Source organism: Heterodontus francisci, chromosome 1 (assembly GCF_036365525.1).
Source record: "Heterodontus francisci isolate sHetFra1 chromosome 1, sHetFra1.hap1, whole genome shotgun sequence".
NCBI classification, from domain to species: domain Eukaryota; kingdom Metazoa; phylum Chordata; class Chondrichthyes; order Heterodontiformes; family Heterodontidae; genus Heterodontus; species Heterodontus francisci.
This window is the reverse complement of record NC_090371.1, coordinates 72,340,987-72,363,910: the sequence shown is the minus strand read 5'-3', so window position 1 is coordinate 72,363,910 and position 22,924 is coordinate 72,340,987. Positions and strand designations below refer to the sequence as shown.

General features: G+C 44.6%; 1 protein-coding gene across 24 annotated transcripts in view; it reads right to left on the bottom strand.

The window, feature by feature from the left end:
- Positions 1–10,842: 10,842 nt before the first annotated feature.
- celf4 (CUGBP, Elav-like family member 4) overlaps positions 10,843–22,924 on the bottom strand; it is a 1,375,410-nt gene continuing 1,363,328 nt past the window's right edge. For all 24 annotated transcript variants that reach the window (XM_068049595.1, XM_068050160.1, XM_068049749.1 and 21 more), the window contains one exon: positions 10,843–10,970. In XM_068049595.1, the coding sequence (XP_067905696.1) occupies positions 10,843–10,970 (128 nt within the window). The remainder of the gene's footprint in view (positions 10,971–22,924) is intronic.

Genomic DNA, 22,924 nt, shown 5'->3' with positions numbered 1-22,924 from the left:
TCCATTCACCATATCCACTTCACTCGCATCAATCTATTTCAATCTTTCAACCATGACACAAACATATGCTTCACCTCACCTTCACAAACCTAGCAGTGCTGGAAGCCACAGATTTACATCTCACAGTCTTGCACACACTCTGCCAGCTATTCACTTGCGGCAGGTACTTCACTCGAACCATTGCACCACACTCACTGACACACATCCTCTGTATTCAGGACAAGGTGGCCCATAGAGATGGCAGCAAAACTTAACAAGCAAGGTGGGGCAGGGAGTTTAGGCACAGCTGCATCTGCTCACCCCCAAGGAGGACAGTGTGCTGGGCATAGATTTTTTTATTCGTTCATGGGATGTCAGCGTTGCTAGCTAGGCCAGCATTTATTGCCCAGCCCTAATTGCCCTTGAGAAGGTGGTGGTGAACTTCCTTTTTGAATCACTGCAGTCTTTGGGGTGTAAGTACACCAACAGCGCTGTCCGGAAGGGAGTGCCAGGATTTTGACCCAGCGACACTGAAGGACAGCGACATAGTTCCAAGTCAGAATGGTGTGTGGCTTGGAGGGGAACTTGCAGATGGTGGTGTTCCCAAGCATCTGCTGCCCTTGTCCTTCTAGGTGGTAGAGGTTGCGGGTTTGGAAGGTGCTGTCCTAGGAGCCTTGGTGAGTTGCTGCAGTGAATCTTTCTTTATTTTTATTTATTTAGAGATACAGCACTGAAACAGGCCCTTCGGCCCACCGAGTCTGTGCCGACCAACAACCACCCATTTATACTAACCCTACAGTAATCCCATATTCCCTACCACCTACCTACACTAGGGGCAATTTACAATGGCCAATTTACCTATCAACCTGCAAGTCTTTGGCTGTGGGAGGAAACTGGAGCACCCGGCGAAAACCCACACGGTCACAGGGAGAACTTGCAAACTCCGCACAGGCAGTACCCAGAATCGAACCCGGGTCCCTCGAGCTGTGAGGCTGCGGTGCTAACCACTGCACTACTGTACACACTGCTGCCACTGTGCGTCAGTGGTAAGGGAGTGAATGTTGAAGGTGGTTAATGGGGTGCCAATCAAGCAGGCTGCTTTGTCTTGGATGGTGTCGAGCTTCTTGAGTGTTGTTGGAGCTGCTCCCATCCAGGCAAGTGCAGAGTATTCCATCACACTCTTGACTTGTGCCTTGTAGATGGTGGACAGGCATTGGGGAGTCAGCAGCTGAGATACTTGCCGCAGAATTCCCAGCCTCTGACCTGCTCTTTTAGCCACAGTATTTATGTGGCTGGTCCAGTTCAGTTTCTGGTCTATGGTGGGCCCCCAGGATGTTGATAGTGGGGAATTCAGCGATGGTAATGCCATTGAATGTCAAGGGGAGATGTTTAGATTCTCTCTTATTTGAGATGGTCATTGCCTGGCACTTGTGTGGTGTGACTGCTACTTACCACTTATCAGCCCAAGCCTGGATGTTGTCCAGGTCTTGCTGCATCTGGACATGGGCTGCTTCAGAGGTGGATATAGATCGGTTGGAGACTTGGGCAGAGAAATGGCAGATGGAGTTTAATCTGGACAAATGTGAGGTAATGCATTTTGGAAGAAGTAAATGGCAGAACCCTTATGAGTATTGACAGGCAGAGAGATCTGGGCGTACAGGTCCACAGGTCACTGAAAGTGGCAACGCAGTTGGATAAGGTAGTCAAGAAGGTATACGGCATGCTTGCCTTCATCGGTCGGGGCATAGAGTATAAAAATTGGCAAGTCATGCTGCGGCTGTACAGAACTTTAGTTAGGCCACACTTAGAATATTGCGTGCAATTCTGGTCGCCACACTACCAGAAGGACGTGGAGGCTTTGGAGAGGGTACAGAAGAGGTTTACCAGGATGTTGCCTGGTCTGGAGGGCATTAGCTATGAGGAGAGGTTGGATAAACTCGGATTGTTTTCACTGGAACGACGGAGGTGGAGGGGCGACATGATAGAGGTTTACAAAGTTATGAGTGGCTTGGACAGAGTGGATAGTCAGAATCTTTTTCCCAGGGCCGAAGAGTCAGTTACTAGGGGACATAGGTTTAAGGTGCGAGGGGCAAAGTTTAGAGGGGATGTGCGAGGCAAGTTCTTTACACAGAGTTTGGTGAGTGCCTGGAACTTGCTGCCGGGGGAGGTGGTGGAAGCAGGTACAATAGCGACGTTTAAGAGGCATCTTGACAAATACATGAATAGGATGGGAATAGAGGGATACGGTTCCCGGAAGTGCAGAAGGTTTTAGTTTAGACAGGCATCAAGATCGGTGCAGGCTTGGAGGGCCAAATGGCCTGTTCCTGTGCTGTACTGTTCTTTGTTCTTTGTTCATTATCTGAGCAGTTGCGAATGGTGCTGAACATCGTGCAATCATCAGCGAACATCCCCACCTCTGACCTTATAATAGAGGGAAGGTCATTGATGAAGCAGCAGAAGGTGGTTGGGCCTTGGACACTACCCTGAGGAACTCCTGCAGTGATGTACTGGTACTCAGATGATTGACCTCCAACAACCACAACCATCTTCCTTTGTGCTAGGTATGACTCCAACCAGTGGAGAGCTTTCCCCGTGATTCCCATTGACTCCAGTTTTGCTAGGGCTCCTTAATGCCATACTCAGTCAAATGCTGCGTGATGTCAAGGGCATCACCTCACTTCTGGAGTTCAGCTCTTATGCTGTTGTTGCGACCGGGTGAGAAAGGTGTCTAGGGGTCCCTCTCAACCTTCACCTGGTCTTACTGTAACAGGGTTTAATTTTAAAGACACTGTTTTTAGCTCCCCCTTGGTGAATCCTTGATCACTGCTTTCCGATTATTAGGCAAAGAAACCAGCACAAACAGGTTATCTCAGGGTTAAAGAAGAAAGATTGACATTCATTAAACTTATGACGCTTATGGATACACGTTGCGCCCATGCTAGCATGCATACGTGATACACACATGTAAAATAGGGACAGAAAACAGAAGAAGGAAAAATAAAATGAAAAGTTTGAGGCAATATCTGAAGAGTTTTTGTTACATTTCTTCGAGCTCACTGTAGACCCCTTGATTATAGGTAAATCTTGCTTTTCATTGGGGCCCAGTATTCTTCTTAAACCTTGTTCGCTGCAGGACACTTTTCTCTCTTGGGGTTCATGTGTCTTCAGTGGATTCACAGGCTTGTGAGATAGAAATGGGAGCAGACGGGAAAGATCTTCTCAGTCCAGGATCAAACAGATACTCTCAGTTCAAACTGTTTGTACAATTCAGAAAAACCCAGGTTGCCAACCAGGTTAGTCATGTGACTAACTGGTCTGACCATGTCTTGGATTATAGCAGTCTCTGGAATGCTCCTCTTGCACACAATCAAGGTCCATTGTGGGTTGAATGTGTCAGGGAATGGTCCTTTGTCCTTCCAATCACTGTCTGTTAATATGCAAGTGTCTTTTCCAGCCACGGCTGATCTGTTTAACAAGCCCTTTCTTCACTCCAGTAACAGTTTAAAATCAATGTTCATGACAAAATTAATGTGCCTCATTCTTGGTAGGTGGGGGCCCAGCATGACACTGTAATGAGGTCAGGAGCTAAGTGAACCTGATGGATCCAAATTGAATGTCTGTGAGCAGATTATTGCTGAGCAAGTGCCAATTGATAGCACTGTTGACAACCCGTTCCATCACTTTACTGGTGATAGAGAGCAGACTGATGGGGCAGTAATTGGCCAGGTTGGATTTCTCCTGCTTTTTGTGTACAGAACATTCATGGGCAATTTTTTTTGTTTTATTTATTTGTGGATGTGGATGTTGCTGGCTAGGCCAGCATTTATTGCCCATCCATAACTGTCCTTGAACTAAGTGACTTGCTAGGCCATTTCAGAGGGTATTTAAGAGTCAACCAGATTGCTGTGGGTCTGGCGTCACATGGGGGCCAGACTAGGTAAGGACAACAGATTTCCTTCCCTAAAGGACATTAGTGAACCAGATGGGGTTTTACAACAATCGACTATGGTTTCATGGTCACCATTAGACTAGATTTTCTTTTAAATGAAATTCCAGAATTATTAATTCAATTTAAATTTCATCATCAGTCGTGGTGGGATTCAAACCCACAGCACGAGCTTGGATTCTGAATTATTAGTCCAGTGATATTACCGCTACGCCACTGCTAGGGGCAGGGCTAGTCCTGGTGCACAAGTCTTCAGTACTATTGCCCAAATGTTGTCAGAGCCCATAGCCTTTGCAGTATCCAGTGACTTTAGTTGTTTCTTGATATAACGTGGAGTGAATCGGATTGGCTGAAGACTGGCATCGGTGATGCTAGGGACTTCAAGAGGAGGCCGATTTGGATCATCCACTTGGCATTTCCGGCTGAAGATGGATGCAAATACTTCAGCCTTGTCTGGAGTGACTGCGACCTTTGCCATGGCCAGTGGCATTGCTGAAAACATCGTGGATGAAGGTATGTTGCTGCCCAATGCACCTTCTGAAATCCCACTTCATCTTCATCCTGCAATTTGTTATGTGGGTGACAGTGAAGGAACAGCGATATTTTTCCAAGTCAGGATGGTGTGTAACTTGGAGGGGAACTTGCAGGTGGTGGTGTTCCCATGAGTCTGCTGCCCTTGTCCTTCTTGGTGGTAGTGGTCATGGGTTTGGAAAGTGCTGTTGAAGGAGGCTTGGTGAGTTGCTGTGGTGCATCTTGTAGATGGTACACACTGCTGCCACTGTGTGTCGGTGATGGAGGAAATGAATGTTGAAGGTGGTGGATGGGTTACCAATCAAGCAGGTTACTTTGTCCTGAATGATGTTGAGATTCTTGTGTGTTGTTGGAACTGTACCCATGCAGGCAAATGGCCAGTATTCCATCACACTCCTGACTTGTAGCTGGTGGAAAGGCTTTGGGGAGTCAGGAGGTGAGTTACTCGCTGAAGAATACCCAGCCTCTGACCTGCTCTGGCACTGCCATCCTTGCCCTGCTCTGAGGCTGCAGGTCTGGTTCCGAGAGGTGGTTCAGTTCTGTGACCACAAGCTTGATGAATTGCAGCTGACAAACACTCTGCTCCTGGCTTTGATGGAGGTAGAAGTGTTCCTGGAAGACCCTAAGTGGCTATGGCTTCCTGCTGAGAGCTCTTCTCTCCTTCCTTCTCCTCCCTCTGCGATCAGCTTTTCCTCTTTGCTGCCACTGCTCCATCTCCCTCTGATGCTGCAGCCCAAGGCGGACTGCTACTATAGCCCCCATGACTGGGAGCAAGTGCTGATCTCAGAGGCATTGCAGCAGCAGCCAACACTTTCCTCATGAGCAGCGCCACTCCCTGAAGTCTCTAACAACGGTTAGGACCTTTCCAAACACACAGTACTTCCACAGGCTCAGCAAGGGCCAGTCGAAAGCATTCAATAACTAACTGGTAGATTGTTGATGTTTCCTTTAAATAGTGCTGGTACGGTGGCAGGGGTTGGTGCTGCTAGAGTGGCAAAGGCATAAATGGAAGGCTGGGAGTCTAATCAGCATTAGACGCACACTGATATTATGGACTGCCTTCTCTGCTACTCTGTATGCTTCCGACACATGCATGTAATGCCCACTTAATGCCCACCTTAAGCAAGGTGGCGCACGGGCACGGGCCACACCAGGAATAGGCGGGAACAGTAAGTATGTCATTTTTCTCCTAAACTGGCACCCATATAAAAATACAAGAATAAGGAAGTCTTGCTACACATCTGCAGGGCCTTGGTGAGACCACACCTGGAGTACCGTGCGAAGTTTTGGTCTCAATATCTAAGGATACTGCAGGCAGTACAGCAAAGCTTCACTAGATTGGTTCCTGGGATGAGAGGGTTATCCTATGATGAGAGGCTGAGTAAATTGGGCCTATACTCTCTGGAGTTTAGAAGAATGAAAAGAGAACCCACTAAAATGTATAAGTTTCTGAAGGGGCTTGACAGGGTAGACACTGAGAGGTTGTTTCCCTGGGTGGCTGGGGAATCTAGAACACCAGTTACAGTCTCATGATAAGGGGTCGATCATTTCGGATAGAAATGAGGAGAAATTTCTTTACACAGAGGATTGAGAATCTTTGGAATTCTCTACCCCAGAGAGTTGTGAATGCTCATTTGTTCAGTATATTTAAGGCGGAGATAGGATTTTGGTCTCTAAGAGCATCAAGGGATATGGGGAGCGGTTGGGAAAGTGGAGTTGAGGCAGAAGATCAGCCATGATTGTATTGAATGGCGGAGCAGGCTCGAAGGGCTGAATGGCCTACTCCTGCTCCTATTTTCTATGTTTCGAAACCTAAGAAAACCTGTGTGTATGTGTGCTGGTTTCTTTGCCTTATAATTGGAAAGCAGTGAACAAGGATTCACCAAGGGAGAGCTAAAAACACAGTGTGTTTGAACAATAAAACCCTATTACAGTAAGACCAAGTGAAAGGGAACCCTAGACCTCTTTCTCACCTGGTCGTAACAGAATCCTCAATCATGCACTGGAAACTTGATACCCTTTAGAGGTTGCTAGGATATGCAACTAGCCCAGATTGTACGAGGTCTAGACACCCAATGGTGCGAATTCTCAGACGGAACCGAAGTCAACTCAGAAAGCTGTACGACAATAATACATGTGACAACCCTGTGGCATCACGGACACATTCAAAGACAAAGTCTGAAGATGAACGGACAGAGGCTGTGAGCACAGAGGAAGAACATGCTAACCAGAGCTCCGAGTCACCAAAGTCTCAGAGGAGTCGTCAAGATGAGCACAGCTCTGGGAAAAGGTTCATGATAATAAGATCGGGACGAATAAGCAAACCTCCTCTATGTTTTAGAATGTTAACCTTGCTTACTTGTAAATAACATTTTGTTTTACTCATGTATAGTTAATCCGAACATAAGCATCACTGTATATTGGACATATGTTTTTATCTTTAGAAAAAAGGGGGATTTTGTGGGACCACCTTAAGAGATGACCACCTCAAGAGGCTGTAAGTGAAGATCACTAGAGGAAACGATGTTACGTCACCCATGACCAGGGAGTTGTGGGTGTAATCCGACAGAGTGAAATGTATTTAGATGTGCTCGTGTTGTAGCTGTTCCAGTAACATAGGAACATAGGAAGTTAGGAACAGGAGTAGGCCATTCAGCCCCTCGAGCCTGTCCTGCCATTCAATGAGATCATGGCTGATCCACAGCCTAACCCCATATACCTGCCTTTGGCCCATATCCCTTAATATCTTTGCTTAACAAAAATATATCTATCTCAGATTTAAAATTAACAACTGTTTGTGGGAGCGAATTCCAAACCTCTACCACCCTTTGCATGGAGAAGTGCTTCCTAACATCTCTCCTGAACAGTCTGGTCCTAATTTTTAGACTATGCCCCCTAGTTTTAGAATCTCCAACCAGTGGAAATAGTTTATCTTTATCTAGCCTGTCTTTTCCTCTTAATATCTTGAAGACTTCAATCAGCTCACCACTTAACCTTCTAAATTCTAGCGAAAACAGGCCTAATTTGTGTAATCTCTCCTTGTAACTTAACCTCTGTAGTCCAGGTATCATTCTTGTAAACCTACGTTGCACTCCCCCCACAGCCAATGTATCCTTCCTAAGGTGTGGTGCCCAGAACTGCTCACAGTACTCCAAGTGGGGTCTAACCAGGGTTTTGTACAGCTGCAGCATAACCTGTGCCTTCATACTCCAATCCTCTGGATATTAAGGCTAGCATTCCATTAGCCTTTTTGATTATTTTCAGTTAAGTTATAATCAAAACCCAAGTATTCTTTGGATATTACTTGTCATCCTGTGAGTCTTACAATGGTTCACATACCAAAGGAACAACTAATATTACAATGCCCACGTCTCATGAATAAATTAAAAAGAATTAAAAAATATAATTTTATGATGTTCAAAACAGCAAAAATAAAACACTGCAAATGCTGGAAATCTGAAATAAAAACAGTAAGTGTTGGAAATACTCAGCAGGTCTGGCAGCATCTGTGGAAAGAGAAGCAGAGTTAATGTTTAAGGTCTGTGAAAGTTCTGATGAAAGGACACAGACTTGAAACGTTAACACTGCTTCTCTTTCCACCGATGCTGCCTGATCTACTGAGTATTTCCAGAAATTTCTGCTTTTATTTAAGGGGTCAATATTTTTTTTTTATTCGTTCATGGGATGTGGACATTGCTGGCTAGGCCAGCATTTATTGCCCATCCCTATTTGCCCTTGAACTGAGTGGCCATTTCAGAGGGCATTTTAAGAGTCAACCACATTGCTGTGGATCTGGAGTCACATGTAGGCCAGACCAGGTAAGGACGACAGATTTCCTTCCCGAAAGGACATTCGTGAACCAGATGGGTTTTTACAACAATCGACAATGGTTTCATGGTCACACTAGACTAGCTTTTTAATTCCAGATTTATTAATTGAATTCAAATTTCACCATCTGCCGTGGTGGGATTCGAACCCATGTCCCCAGAGCATTAGCCTGGGCCTCTGGGATACCAGTCTAGTGACATTGCCACTATGCCACCGCCTCCCCCTACAGTATTGACATAAATGGTTACAACTGCACAACTCACTAGAATTTCCTACCTAAGCTAATCAGCATAATATTTTGCACCTAAAATTCAAGCACCCTCATGAATTCCACCTTGTGGATTTCTACCGAGGAGGCTGGAATTATGGTCAAGAGAACATGGTGATGTTCCTGCTGACACTAACTGGGCACAGGGAATGATTGCTGCATTGGAATGGGTAGGTCTGAGGCACCCTGATATTTAAAATAAATGGGCAAGATCACTGGCGGAGCATTTAATTTTCAGCAGCCCTCAGGCTAGTCTAATTGGGAGAGAGCCTAGTAGGGGTTGGCAACGGTCTTTTGGACTTTTACACTTCTCAGATCCACATTCAGGTAGTTTTTTTTACAATATTACCCTTTTGGTGTTGACCAATTTTGGGGAGGTGTCCTGAAACAGACATTAGGGGCTGAATTTTACCCTTGTTGGACAGGAGCCATCCACTGACTGAAAAGGCAATGCTGAACCCGCCTTTGCTTAGTCTGGGGATCTGGACCGCATTTTACAGTCCCCAGGCCTTTCATTGGCCTTAGGTACCTCATTGAGGCACGAATTCCGACCTAATGGAGCTGCCGGCCAATCAGCGGGCCAGTAGCTCTTAGTCCCAGCAGTGCCACTGGGAGTGGTGGCCACTGCTGGGACTGCAACCGAGCTTCGAGAAGAAGAGGAAGGATGGCCCCGGGAAAAGGTAAGTTTTTGGGGCTTCGCCGGGGGTGATCAATTGGGCCCCAGCGAGGCAAGAGTGGTTGATTGGGGTACGAGAGGCGTGTTGGGTGTTGGGGGTGATAGTGGCATTGGAGGCAGTCCTCCATCGGGCACAGGGTGTCTGATCATGAGGGTTTCCACCACGCCCCCCCCCCCCCCCCCCACCTGCCGTCAGAATCGGACATGGATAAAATCCCCATGGCGGCGGGCAGAGGCCCTTAAGTGGTCGTTAACTGGCCACTTAAGAGCCTTGACTGGCCTGGGGCGGGTGGGCCAGTTTTCGCCATGTCTGCCTCGCGTAAAATAGCGGCAGAGGTGGGTGCGGGTCGGGAAGGCAGCCCCCCCCCCCCACTCCACAAGCCTCCCACTCCATTTTACGCTCCCCCCCTACCCCGGCCATCAACTTGCTCCTTGGGGGTGGGGAGGCATAAAATTCTGGCCTCGGTCTCCTATTTGCATATGAAAAGTGCCTAACGCCTGTTTCAAGCACGGGCCCTGGACACCTATACTGAAGCCTTTATCAATATGGCGGAAGCAGACATCTGATATGGAGGACTGAATTTTCAGGGTACCCTGAATGCGGGAATGGAAGCGGTGGTGTGGGGGCGGGGCGGTGGGCAATGAAAATACCAGTGCTGGGCAGTGTGTCAGTTGCAGGATTCTGTTCCCAGGCTGGACATTTTGGAGGTGACGAATCTGGGGCTGGGGATGGCCGTGAGTTGGGCAGGCAATTAAGCTCATTCAGAGCCTTGTTAAAGGGGAGTTTAGGACACCGACTGGGATCTTCCAGTTGGCCACCAGTTTCCTGACGCGACAGGGGGCAGATCAACTGCCTGGAGACAGACACCCAGCAGCAGGCTCACTCATGTGAAAACCTTAACGTTAAGCAGTTTTCCACAGGAGGTGGGTTTCAAACCCGAAACAAAGCTGGCTTCTGTTTCCTGCTTCCATGGCGAAAGTTCAACCCAGAATGTGTGCACAAGCTGCCTGCCAAATTGGATGCTTAGCTGCCCATATTACACCCGTAAAACAGATGTGGCATCAACTAATTTCTAGGCTCATAAGTTGCGTATAACCGGGATTGTTTAGAAATGCAACTAAAGACTGTTAATGAGGACATCCTGGTAAAAATGATTTGTTCCATTCATCAGATCATCCCAATTAAGCAATGCTGTGCTTTGAAGGTACGAATAATTACTGCCACCTAAGAAAATGTCTTCTTGAACATTTGTTTTCATATCGGCTCCGTGAACTAGGATTGACTGTTCCTGAATTTGATATATCTAATGTTTCCATAGGCTTTTTAGTTTTAAAAGTCACTTGAAAGACACCATTGTAAAAGGTCATCCATTTAAAAAAGAATTTGAACTTTAAAGACTATGGGAATGTTAGTTCAATCCCATTGTTTGGTGAAATATTAGAATTGCTGGTCATGAATGGATCTAATTCATACAAATAATAGGCACAAGAGGTTAGAATGTCAAGGAGAATTGCTAAAATAAATACCACAATATATACACCATTATATAAAGCTATCAGAAAGTCTGAAAATTACCTGTAATAGCTCTCAAGTCTCAGTTGAGTTGTAGCGGTTCAGTAAGGGCGGTTGGCATCTTTCGGCCTCTTGAGCTGTACTTTCAGCCTCTTCATGCCAATCTGAAAACCATTCATTGCCTGGATGGCAGCCTGGGCACTGGCAGGATTGTCAAAACTCACAAAACCTGCCAAAAACATTGGTTTTACAACTTCGTGGGCCAGGAAGAACTAATGCAACAGTTCATGCTTGTATTGCGTAAGACCTTGCCTCAACCCTTTGTTTTCACCAGACTGCTCTTTCCACTTAAAAAGTATTTCCACATTTAAGTGGAAATATTCACTGGGGAAGCCAAAGAGTTTAAGCTCTGAAGAGTTCAAGTCCCACAGATTAAAATATCATGATTACAATTTTTTTTAACAACCTTTTGCCTGGTAATCACAATCTTTTTATATATAGGCTGGACCAAGTTAATTTCTGATTTGTTTTCAAGGCTTTTGTGTCTCCTAAGTGAATATAATTTAGCTAAAGGCAATGTTGCTTGTTTTAAAATTCAGATCAATGTTTTGTGCAAATGTGGAATTTTGATATTCATGTTTTTGCTGCTATAATTTGATATGGAGGAGTTACTTTTTCCGATCATGGATGCACTGGATGACTGATGGACAGAGGAGGGTAATGGAGCAAGAAACAAAGAAGAAAGTGCAGTCACACAGCAAAATGAGATACAAATAACATCTGGGGAGGAGGAAAAAGTGTTGCAAACTAATTTTGTTTTTGATGGTAAATCTTGCCTCAGGGATCAGAAATTAATCTGGTCCAACCTTACATGGTTGCAATATAAAATCTTACCACTTTATATTGGGGTGTGCAGAGATGAAGACCATTTCAGTAGGTTCATTTTGCTCAAATTGGATCAGCAAAACCAGAATCCAACTAATTACTGGCCCTTAGTTAGAAATAGGAGTAGGTCACAGAACTAACAAATTGAGAATTGTTGATGAATATGATCCTCTATCAAAAAGCCCTCAGATTTGATTCAAATGTTTGGTTTGACTCTTACCTTGCAAATTGGTTTTGATGCTTTTCACTGTATTAAAAAAGCCATTTTAATCCAGGGCTATATCAGAAAGTGTACACAGATAACACCACACATTATACAAGATTCTCAAAGTAATCTTGCGTCTAGTTATCATAACCCAACCAATCTTCTGTTGCAGAATTGCCTGTAATTCTAATAAAACAATATTTTAAAATGAAAACCACATGGCCTTAACCTCACAGCTAGTTACAGACATGCAGGATTAATGTTAGAGTTACAGATGATCAATAGTGAATAAAATGGCCTTTTGTGAAACCCAACTTCTGGAGGTTGACAGTCCCATATTTTGCTTTGTGTGAATTTACCCATTGCTAGAATTCACACGAAAATAAAAAGAGTAAAATAAATTGCCTCACAGGCGAAGTGTTATGAAATCAACTTCAATTAACTAAGTTTGATATTTCATTGAGTAGCTGTATTAAAAGTACAATATATTAATGGACATCATGTATGATTAATATGAAGATTCTCACTTCATCCTAATTTTAGTATTGGTTTACAATCAAATATTAGAAAGTTCCTACAATAGTTTAAAGCAGCATTTACACCAGGCTTTCAAAAATAAATGGTCACAAATTCCTCAGACCGCTATATGTAGTGACATCACAAATACATTCAAAAAGGACATGCGATCAATTTCCTGGAACAACACTATGGCATCACGTCCTAATCTGGTGAATTTATTTCAAACTTTTTTTTCTGGAAAATTAATTTGAATACACCACAGTGAGCATAATGACAAATCAGGGACCTCAGCAGCAGTGCAGCCAATAGTTTACCACATCTACATCAATTAAGCAGATCAACATACAGGCATGAATAGAGTCATAGAATTTCAAATACTTTCATAATCTGAACTTGATCACTCAAAGAAAATTGTTTGAGTTATGGACACACTCAGCTGCTAGACTGAGTTTTCAGGAATATTCTAAGCTACCATATTGGCTCAGGTGATATTCAGGCACTGGGTCCCTTGCATGTGCCTATGAGGATTCTAATGCCTGTTTAAGGACCCCTCTCTGAAACAGGTTTGAATCTGAGCAGAGCATGTACTGGGAAGATCCACACAGTTGCTGCTGTGGCCTAATCAGAGGTTCTTAAAGGGACCTTAATGTGGAGTCAGGAGGAGCATGAATGCTCATTCTGGCTGCACAGCATTACTGAGGGCCATTGCCATTCCACCCTCACACCCAATCCTCACATTGACCTCCCATGGCCTACCTGAATGCTAGTGTTTGCATCACAGCCAGCTCAAATTGGTCCAGAGGAAACCAGTGACTACTTGAGGAGACTTGACAAGTCCATGCAGATCACTGGAATTACTCAATGAGGCCCATGGCCCAATTATGAATTTTGAAGTCATAAATTTAAATACACCCACTTGTGCCATTATTTTGGAGTCCAAGGGGGGAATTTTAACCTGACAAGGTGTGTGGGTTTGCGAGTGGGCGACAGGTTAAAAGTGCTGAACCTGCCACTTCCGCCCATAACCTGAGTGCAATCTGCAATGTGTGGGAAACTCCTGTGGGGCAGGTGGGTCAGCAATTTAAACAGATAAAGTGCTAATTATTTACTCCTGTAGCCCTGAATTCTGACTTTAACTGTGAGTGCACATGCTTCCTAGGCTTCCTGAACTTGCCAGAGAAAACAAGATGAAATGTCAGCGGGATTTCAGGGGGCTGAACAGGTGACAGATAAGAAATGCTTTGAATACTGAGATCAGACAGCTCTTTCCTTGCCTAGGTGAAAGGCTTTTCCTCACAAAACATGTTCTGGGAGTGTGATTTCACTGCTATGGAGGTGATCTCTAAAACACTGGATGTCATTATTGGAGTTTGCATTGATTGATCATCACTTCCCAGCTATCAGCCTCCAGCTCAGCAGTAGCAGCTACTTCTGCAGCTCGACCTTCAACCTCAGATGAGGAACAAGAGGAGCAGCAGCAGCAGCATTCTCCTCAACTATCTACTGCTCTACAACTCAGAGGGGATGAGCACAAGAGCTCCAGCTACCTCCAACACATGGTATACAGGCATAGGAAAAGCTTCCTGGATATGACTGAGCACCAGTGCTTCAGGAGGCTCCGACTTTTTCATCAGGTGGTCACTGGTCTTGGAAGAAGGCCTTCTGCCAAGTGGACCAAGTGGGCACACATTGCCAGTGGTAGTCAAGATCACCACAGTGTTTAATTTCTACCCCTTTGGCTCCATCCAGGCATCCGCAGGGAGGAGACGGTGGCTTAGTGGTAATTTTACTGGACTAGTAATCCAGAGGCCCAGGCTAATGCCCTGGTGACATGGGTTCAAATACCACCACACCAGCTAGTGGAATTTAAATTCAATTAATTAATGCAATTAATTAATAAAAATCTGCAATTGAAAGCTAGTTTCAGTAATGGTGCCATGGAACTATCATCGATTGTTGTTAAAAACCCATCTGGTTCACTAATATCCTTAAGGGAAGGAAATCTGCCATCCTTACCTGGTCTGGCCTACCTGCAACTCCAGACCACAGCAATGTGGTTGACTCTTACCTGCCCTCTGAAATGGCCTAGCAAGCCACTCAGTTCAAGGGCAATTAGGGATGGCAACAAATGCTGGTCTGCCAGCGACACCCACATCCCATGAAAGAATTTTTAAAAAATTGACGAATCTCATAATCTGCTGCCCACAAATATGGCTCACAGCTGACAAGGCTGGCAGTTATGTGCATTTTGCAACTGATGAGGTCAGTCAGAATGATTGGTGCTCGTATTCGCTGCACTGACTGAATTCCCACAGGTCCAGGGAGTCATCCAGTGCATACATTTCCAATCAAGATGCCCCCAGATCACCCAGGAGTCTTCATCAATCAAAAGGGATTCCATTCCATCAACGTTCAACTAGTATGAAACCACTGAAAGATCATCATGCATGTCAGTGCAAGATTTCCAGAGAGCTGTCGTGATGCTTTCATCCTCCACCCTAAGATACTCACACTTCAAAGAGAGTTAGCTGCTAGCTTTTAGAGACAAGGGATACCTTCTGAAGAAGAGGCTGATGACATCTGTGAGGAGCCTAAACAATGACGCCCATGAAAGGTGCAACAGAAGCCACCTGACTAACAGAGTTGTAATTGAGCAAGCATTCAGGATGCTGAAGATGAGATTTAGGTGCCTGGACAGACATGGGGGCACCCTACAGTATGCACCAACCAGGGATTTCAGAATCGTTGTGCTCTGCTGCTCCTTGCACAACATGGCGCAGCAGCAGGGACAGGTGCTGCAGGAGGAGGAAAGTGATGAGCGCTCTGCATCTTTGGAGGAGGAGGAGCTCGATGTGGCGATGGCACTTGTAGCTGCACATGTAGCTGCCAGGAATGCCCGGGATGGATTGATTCAGGCACACTTCAGTTAAACTGAGATAGTGCAGTCATCTGGCACACCAATTCTGAACCCGCCGGGCACCAATGTTCCCTCTAAGCTGGGCGGGGGTACTGCCACGCAATACTAGGGAAAGTGCCATGCAGGGAGCAAACAGGCTAAGCACAAGAAACATTCCCTTTAAGATACACGCATGTGTTGCCGTGCAACAACCATAAAGGGATTGCGCAGCGCAATAAGCCAGCTGAGTACGGCAAACTGAAGTTAGAGGGAATATTGCTGGGCACCCCCAGCTCCAGCAGTCCCACAATCCATTCAAAGAACAAAGAACAAAGAACAGTACAGCACAGGAACAGGCCATTCGGCCCTCCAAGCCTGCGCCGATCTTGATGCCTGCCTAAACTAAAACCTTCTGCACTTCCGGGGACTGTATCCTTCTATTACCACCCTATTCATGTATTTGTCAAGATGCCTCTTAAACGTCGCTATCGTACCTGCTTCCATCACCTCCCCTGGCAGCAAGTTCCAGGCACTCACCACCCTCTGTGTTAAGAACTTGCCTCGCACATCCCCTCTAAACTTTGCCCCTCGCACCTTAAACCTGTGTTCCCTAGTAACTGACTCTTCCACCCTGGGAAAAAGCTTCTAACTATCCACTCTGTCCATGCCACTCATAACTTTGTAAACCTCTATCATATTGCCCCTCCACCTCCATCATTCCAGTGAAAACAATTCGAGTTTATCCAGCCTCTCCTCATAGCCAATGCCCTCCAGGCCAGGCAACATCCTGGTAAACCTCTCCTGTACCCTCTCCAAAGCCTCCACGTCCTTCTGGTAGTGTGGCGACCAGAATTGCACACAATATTCCAAGTGTGGCCTAACTAAGGTTCTGTACAGCTGCAGCATGACTTGCTAATTTTTATACTCTATGCCCCGACCGATGAAGGCAAGCATGCCGTATGCCTTCTTGACTACCTTATCCACATGTGTTCCACTTTCAGTGATCTATGGACCTGTACGTCCAGATCTCTCTGCCTGTCAATACTCTTAAGGGTTCTGCCATTTACTGTATACTTCCCACCTGCATTAGACCTTCCAAAATGCATTGCCGCACATTTGTCCGGATTAAACTCCATCTGCCATTTCTCTGCCCAAGTCTCCAACTGATCTATATCCTGCTGTATCCTCTGACAATCCTCATCACTATCCGCAACTCCACCAACCTTTGTGTCGTCCACAAACTTACTAATCAGACCAGCTACATTTTCCTCCAAATCATTTATATATACTACAAACAGCAAAGGTCCCAGCACTGATCCCTGCGGAACACCATTAGTCACAGCCCTCCATTCAAAAAAGCACCCTTCCACTGCTACCCTCTGTCTTCTATGACCGAGCCAGTTCTGTATCCATCTTGCCAGCTCACCTCTGATCCCGTGTGACTTCACCTTTTGTACCTGTCTGCCATGACGGATCTTGTCAAAGGCTTTACTGAAGTTCATATCGACAACATCCACTGCCCTTCCTTCATCAATTCCATTAATTTCACAGACTCCCATTGCTCCTTTTTAACTCATGCCCTACCATTCTTCACAGGCCAGAAGGCTACTTGGCAGGCAGCAGGCAAGAACTGGCAATACGGGACAATGGAGGAGTGAAATAAATTATATGATGCATAAACATGAAATAGAAATGTAACACCATAGCACTATGTTAAACACTCAAGTGAATACCCCTGTGCAGCAACAAATTCTTTAACTTATTTTTTCTAGTACTACTATACAGTGTTAGCCCTGTGGCTTCAGCAGAGCGACAGGCAGGCTACTCATATCCCTGTTCGGACTGCTCAGGTGCACTTGGGCAAAGTTCTCTGGGTTCTGGAGGCTGGGAGGGCCCTGCCAAAGACTGTCCCACCTGCACCTGTGCAGTGGCAGACTCGGCCACTGGGGCAGGGGTCAGGGGTCAGAAGAGGAAATGCTTTGAGCACAGTCCCCACTTCCATTTCTCCATCTTCCCTCTCAAGGCCCACCCACACTTCCCTGCTGCACTTCAGTGAGGTGCTGACTGGCCAAGGTGAGCTTTTCCTCAATCCTCAATAGTATGGCATTCTCAGTGTGCAGGCCATTGAAGAGGGCAGCAAGCTCACAGTTGCCTGCTGCATCTGATGTTCTCTGCAGGTGGCTACTCTTTCCATGGACATAGACATAATCACAAAGGCCTGAGACATCATGGCATTCATGTTAGAGATGGACTCCTCCAATTTCTCTCCAATTGTGTGCAGTGTGGCTGAAAAGGCTGACACATTTTCTGCTGCTGCTCCAGAATCATCATCTTCATTGATGGCCTCTGAGGCTCAGCATTTGCGTCCAGCTGAGCAGAGCTTGGAGGTTCCTGCGCCCTCTAACATGGACTTTCCACTGCTGTAACTGTCTCCACCACCTGCTGCTGCTCCCTTGTAGTGTGTGATTTATCATGTGACAATCCAAATACCTGTCATGGTGATCCCACCAAGGTGTACGTATCTGAATAGGTGGTCAGTGCGCATGAGTCCTGTGACAGTGCATCCTCAGAGTGAGTGACCTCCTCTGAGGAGACTTCATCCTCCTCCCACACCACCTCCTGAGGGACGCTTGCAGGACCTGTGGGAGATGAAAGGCATGAATTAGAACTGGCAAGGGGTAAGGGTTCAAAGTCAACATTGTGCACATTATCATTTTTCATTGCTTGCTGAGATCAAGTCAACATGACTGAGTGTTGTATACCATCTGGCTGCATGATATTTAATTTTCACCAGGTAGATTGGAGACCCCCCCCCCCCCTGCCATCTAGGTATGCCAAGACCTGACATATCTCCAGCATCTCCTCCTCTGTAGCCATCAAGGTGGAAATGACTGGAGGACCACCTTCGGTTATCTGCCTGTCCCTGGTGTTCGGTGCTCTCTTCTCTTGCAAGGAAATAAGAGACCCATGGATGTGAGAAATGGAATGTTTTGACAGGATGGAAGGACAACATTTGTAGAGGGTCACTGTGAGGGCTGGGTGTTACATTGCAGTAAGGTGAGGGTGAATGTCAGTGGTGGCTGTTCAGATGGGGATGTGCTTAGACAGATAGGAATGGGTGCATCGGCAAGGCGTGTTGGTATGAGGAGTAATGTGCAGGAGAAGGCTTGGGAAGACAGAATGAGGAGAGCTGGGGTTAGACACATATCAGGATGTACTTGAATGTGACATGCCACTCACCTTTCCAGCCCTGAATATGTCATTGAGCCTTTCCAACACTGTATCCAGGAGCATGGCAACACATTCCTGTTGCTGACCTCTTCAGCCACTTCCAACCACATCTGCTTGTTTTTGGAGGCTGGCTTCTTCCTCCCATCTGCAGGGATCAGAATCTTCCTACAAGCCCTTATAGCCAACAGCATCATCTCCAGAAACGCATCACTGAAGCGTGGTCCTGCCTTACTACATAGTGTCTTCACTTCTGCAGCTTCTGGCTCTATTTGAAGACCTCGACCATGCTTCAACTCTGATCCTTTTATGGTCCCTTTAAATAGTTGAGCTGAAAGAGACTGATGCAGGTCATCATCATGCTCATTCACTCCAATTGGTCGGGGAAACCCAAAAGTCAGATGTAGATGCAGTGGCTTTGTTCACTAGCCACTGACAAACGCATTGCTGAAACTTCCAAGCTTGTCATGCGCTGCTGGGCTCCCCCCTCCTACAGCTGTGAGCGGGTCAGAAAGTTAAAATTTAGCCCTAAGTGTCTGCAACAGGAAAGCTGGCACTAATCAAGAACATTTGCAATTGCCTTTGATTTATCTAGGGGGCAATAGTGCAGAGCTCTGATAATCAATTTTGCTCAGGTTTGGCAAGGGAATGGGTGGAGTGCCGCAAAATTCCCAGGAAATTATGGCGTGGTGTAATGGCGTAACTCACTCATGCTACAACTTCCTGGCACATTTATTGTGTATAACTCATTCTAAATATTGAATTCCAATGGTCCAAGTATCCATGAAATCCTGGGCCATTGTTGCTGTACATAGGGCCCTGAATGCCTATACTCAAGTCTTTACCAATATGGCGGGCATGATGCTTCTGCTGCATAATCCACAATATGGGACATTTAGGTGCAAGACAGGCGTGGTGTCAATGAATTTCCCAGCCTCAGAATTAAAAAAAAAAATCTTCTTCCAAAAACTAAAATGATCAATAAATATATTAGCTATCCTTAGAATAACACCACATAGGAGATTGTTCTACTTCTGATTTGTTTTTAGAGGAATGCCAGTTATCCATGTTTGAAATGGTTTAGTATTGCATTCAAAGTGACCTTCAGAAGCAACTTAGTTTTAAAATGGAGCAGTTTTGGGACCCGTTTGAAATTGTTCACTCTGCCTTTAAAATAGACTGGGCTTTATAGGATCATTTTGACATAATGTTTGCAGACCCATTCACTCTTCGATATTGTACTGGAACTAGAAATTGTGGCCCTATTCTCATTCCTGTTACTCAGTTAAGGATGTGTTCAACAATAAACACTGAATCAAGAATGGCAATGCAGTTAAAGTAGCTAAATATTCCCAAACTCCTGATCGGGCACAGTGAGTCATTTGTAATCAGATACTAAGCCACATCACATTCTTCAAACCTGTGTGAGTGACGCTTTCTAAAGGCTTTGGTTCTCTTTACAGTGCACTTTCTAATAACAAATGCTTCTCACATAAAGATGTTCATCGTACAATCTAAGAGTCAAGCAATAATTAATCATGCTTTATAACACAATTCTTAGTTATGGTGAAAATGCAGATAAATCTTCTGGAGTGTTAAATATGCACATATTGGACCTTATTTAATGATGAGAAATCAAAGATAAATAGAAGCGAATCGGACTTAAATCTCACTGATAACACACAGCTGGACCATGTCCTGAGGTAAAGGAGGATTAGCTGAACTGCCTGAGAATGAACTGTTTGGATTTTGGACACTCTCCTGTCTTTGACATTTCTGACCAAGTTGGCTGTGCTTTTTATTTTTTTTGCCGAACCTGAATGACGTTGCAATAGTTTTGGCCAGTTTTATCCACCATCACTTTGAAGTTTTGCTCATCCTGTTGTTTAAGCAGCTACAGTTCTCACTTAGCTGTAAATGGATCAAAACAAAGATATGTGGAGGGGAATTGTGTCACTCCAAATTGCCGCAGTGAGGAGGTCTGGTATGAAAGGGCAGTTATGCACATTTTATAAATCAATAGAACTCCAACAGAGGCAATAATGAGGGCAGTATATTTCAGGTTAAATCAATTTTGTTGATTAAAATACAAAAATAACTGCAGTGGCATGAAAACAAAAATAATTTATTCTCTCCCATATTGGTCACAATGATTTTTCCTAATTGCAGTTCTAACAGACAATCCTTGCTGTTCCAATATTGAGAGACCTAAGGATATAAATTACTGCTAGTAATGTTATTCTATAAACACTTAACATGCTCATATCAAATTACTTTCTCTGTTATTTTAAAAGAGACTATAACTTGGTGGGCAAACTTTTCAGTTAAAGTGGCAGAAAGAGATGAGCATTTTAAGCGTTTATAGAATAAGTGTTGGCAGTGATCTTTGGCCACTTTTTTATTCTTGAAGAGAAACAGAAAATTCTGGAAATGTGCAGCAAGTCGGTCTGAAATGGAAAAGAGAGGGTAACACTTTGTTTTCAAAATATCAACATTTATTTCCTCTGCTCTGTATTTCCAACAATTTCTAATTTTATTCTGATTTCCAGCTTTTGTCATTTCCTGTTCTTATCTATTCTTGACTACTTTTAAAGTGATTATAAACTCTATTGTAATTGGAAATGAATTCTTATAGTGAGTTAAATGATCCAGGCAGATAAATACCATTATTACAGATCTGAACCACTCTGGGTAAGCTGCTGGTACAGTCTACATCAAGCCTCTCCATTACTCAAATTTGTACTGACAGCTTTTAGTTGCCAAGAGGAAGAGTATTGTTTATATGTTAAACATACCTCTCTGGCATTGCTTAAAATAAAAATGGTTAGAGGTTGGAACAAGTTTTTCTTAATACAAAAGGTTATTGGAATATGGATTGCATCATTGCAAGTGGCAATTGAAGCTGAGTTAAGAAGGAATAAACGCTAAAGAAAAATATTGAAGGGCAATAAACAAAGAGCAGGGAGATTGGATTAAACTAGATAGTTCTTGTGAGGGAGGAAGCACCAATACAGACAGAATGGACTAAATGGCATTCTTCCACGCTGAAATTTTGATGGTTCATTTGTTTAAAAAATCTAATTTAAAGGTAATGTGCAAAAGCTTATTAATACAAATAATATTTGTCACTAAACCTAGATTATCTTAATAGTTATTGTATATTAGAGAGGAAATTGATAAATTTCATTAATCTAGCTGACATTTTGATGCTTGACAAACAAAGCTATTGCAAATGGAATATCAAAAAATGTAATATTAAGTAAAGACTGACAAGAAAATCGCATGTACAACAAAAGACAAATGGAATTTCTTGCAACGTATGAGGATAAACATTTCTATTTTTATGATTTTTTTATGACCTACAAAAAACAGAAAATTAACCATGATATATTGCAACATTAATGCAGACCATGATGTGTTAGTCTAGTGCACTTAGTACTGTACTAAACATAAGAAAGCATGGGAAGAGAAAAGGCCATTGATTCCTTTTACAGAGTCAGAGGGGTAATCTTAACTCCCCAGAGTGGAGGGGCATTAAAAGTAAAAAAAAGAAAAGCTGACCCCAATTTGTGTCCAACCCACCCGCTTCCGGTTTTAACAGAGGCAGCTTGGAGGGCAGGCAACCAATCCGTTCTCAGGAGGTGGGTCAGTCACTAAAACTTTTAAGATGGCTGCATGCCTCCATTTTAACTCAAGTTTTATTTTTAACACCTGCAGACTGCAATTCCCAGGTCCAGCAGATGAAAGGAGGCGATAAGGGGCTGGATCTATGAGCTAAGTGCCATTATTGCACTGCTGTGGGCTAAGAGGAGCAGGAGTGCTTCCCCCATGTGCAATGTAACAAGCTTACCTTTTAAAGAGCCAACGATGGGAGCCCTGCAATCGGCTGATCCAGCCCGATGTTTGATTTCCCCATCACCAATCCACCCAAGATGTTAGGCTCACTCCCCCACTGCAATGTCGGACGGACCTGACATCTGCTCACGGGCTGCTTTTCAGCCTGTGAGGGAGCCAGTCTAGCTGTCATTGCAACAGGACCTGTGGGAAACCTTCAATTCCAGGTTTCCTGTCTGAAAATCCTCCCCTCCCCACCTGTTCCTGACTCCAAGTTAGAAGCGTGCCCATACAATCTACCCTATTGTGCTTAACTGACAGGAGAGAGGCATGGCAGGCTAGAGGCAATTTTAACCAACAGGGCTATTAGGAAACTGACAGGATCCAATCGACCACCTGTTTTGGACTCCAATTTGATGTCAATAGGAAATGAAATTGGGCTCAGTACAAAATGGACACCTGATCAGATCCTATCAGCTTACTGCCGAATGGATCAGGTTAAAATTACCCCACATGGAGTTTCTATGAAATCATAATGGTTGCACAATTGTGGAAAGCACGTACCATAATTTCCACAATGCACTGCCAGCAGGTGAGGCTCCTACAAGACTCCCTT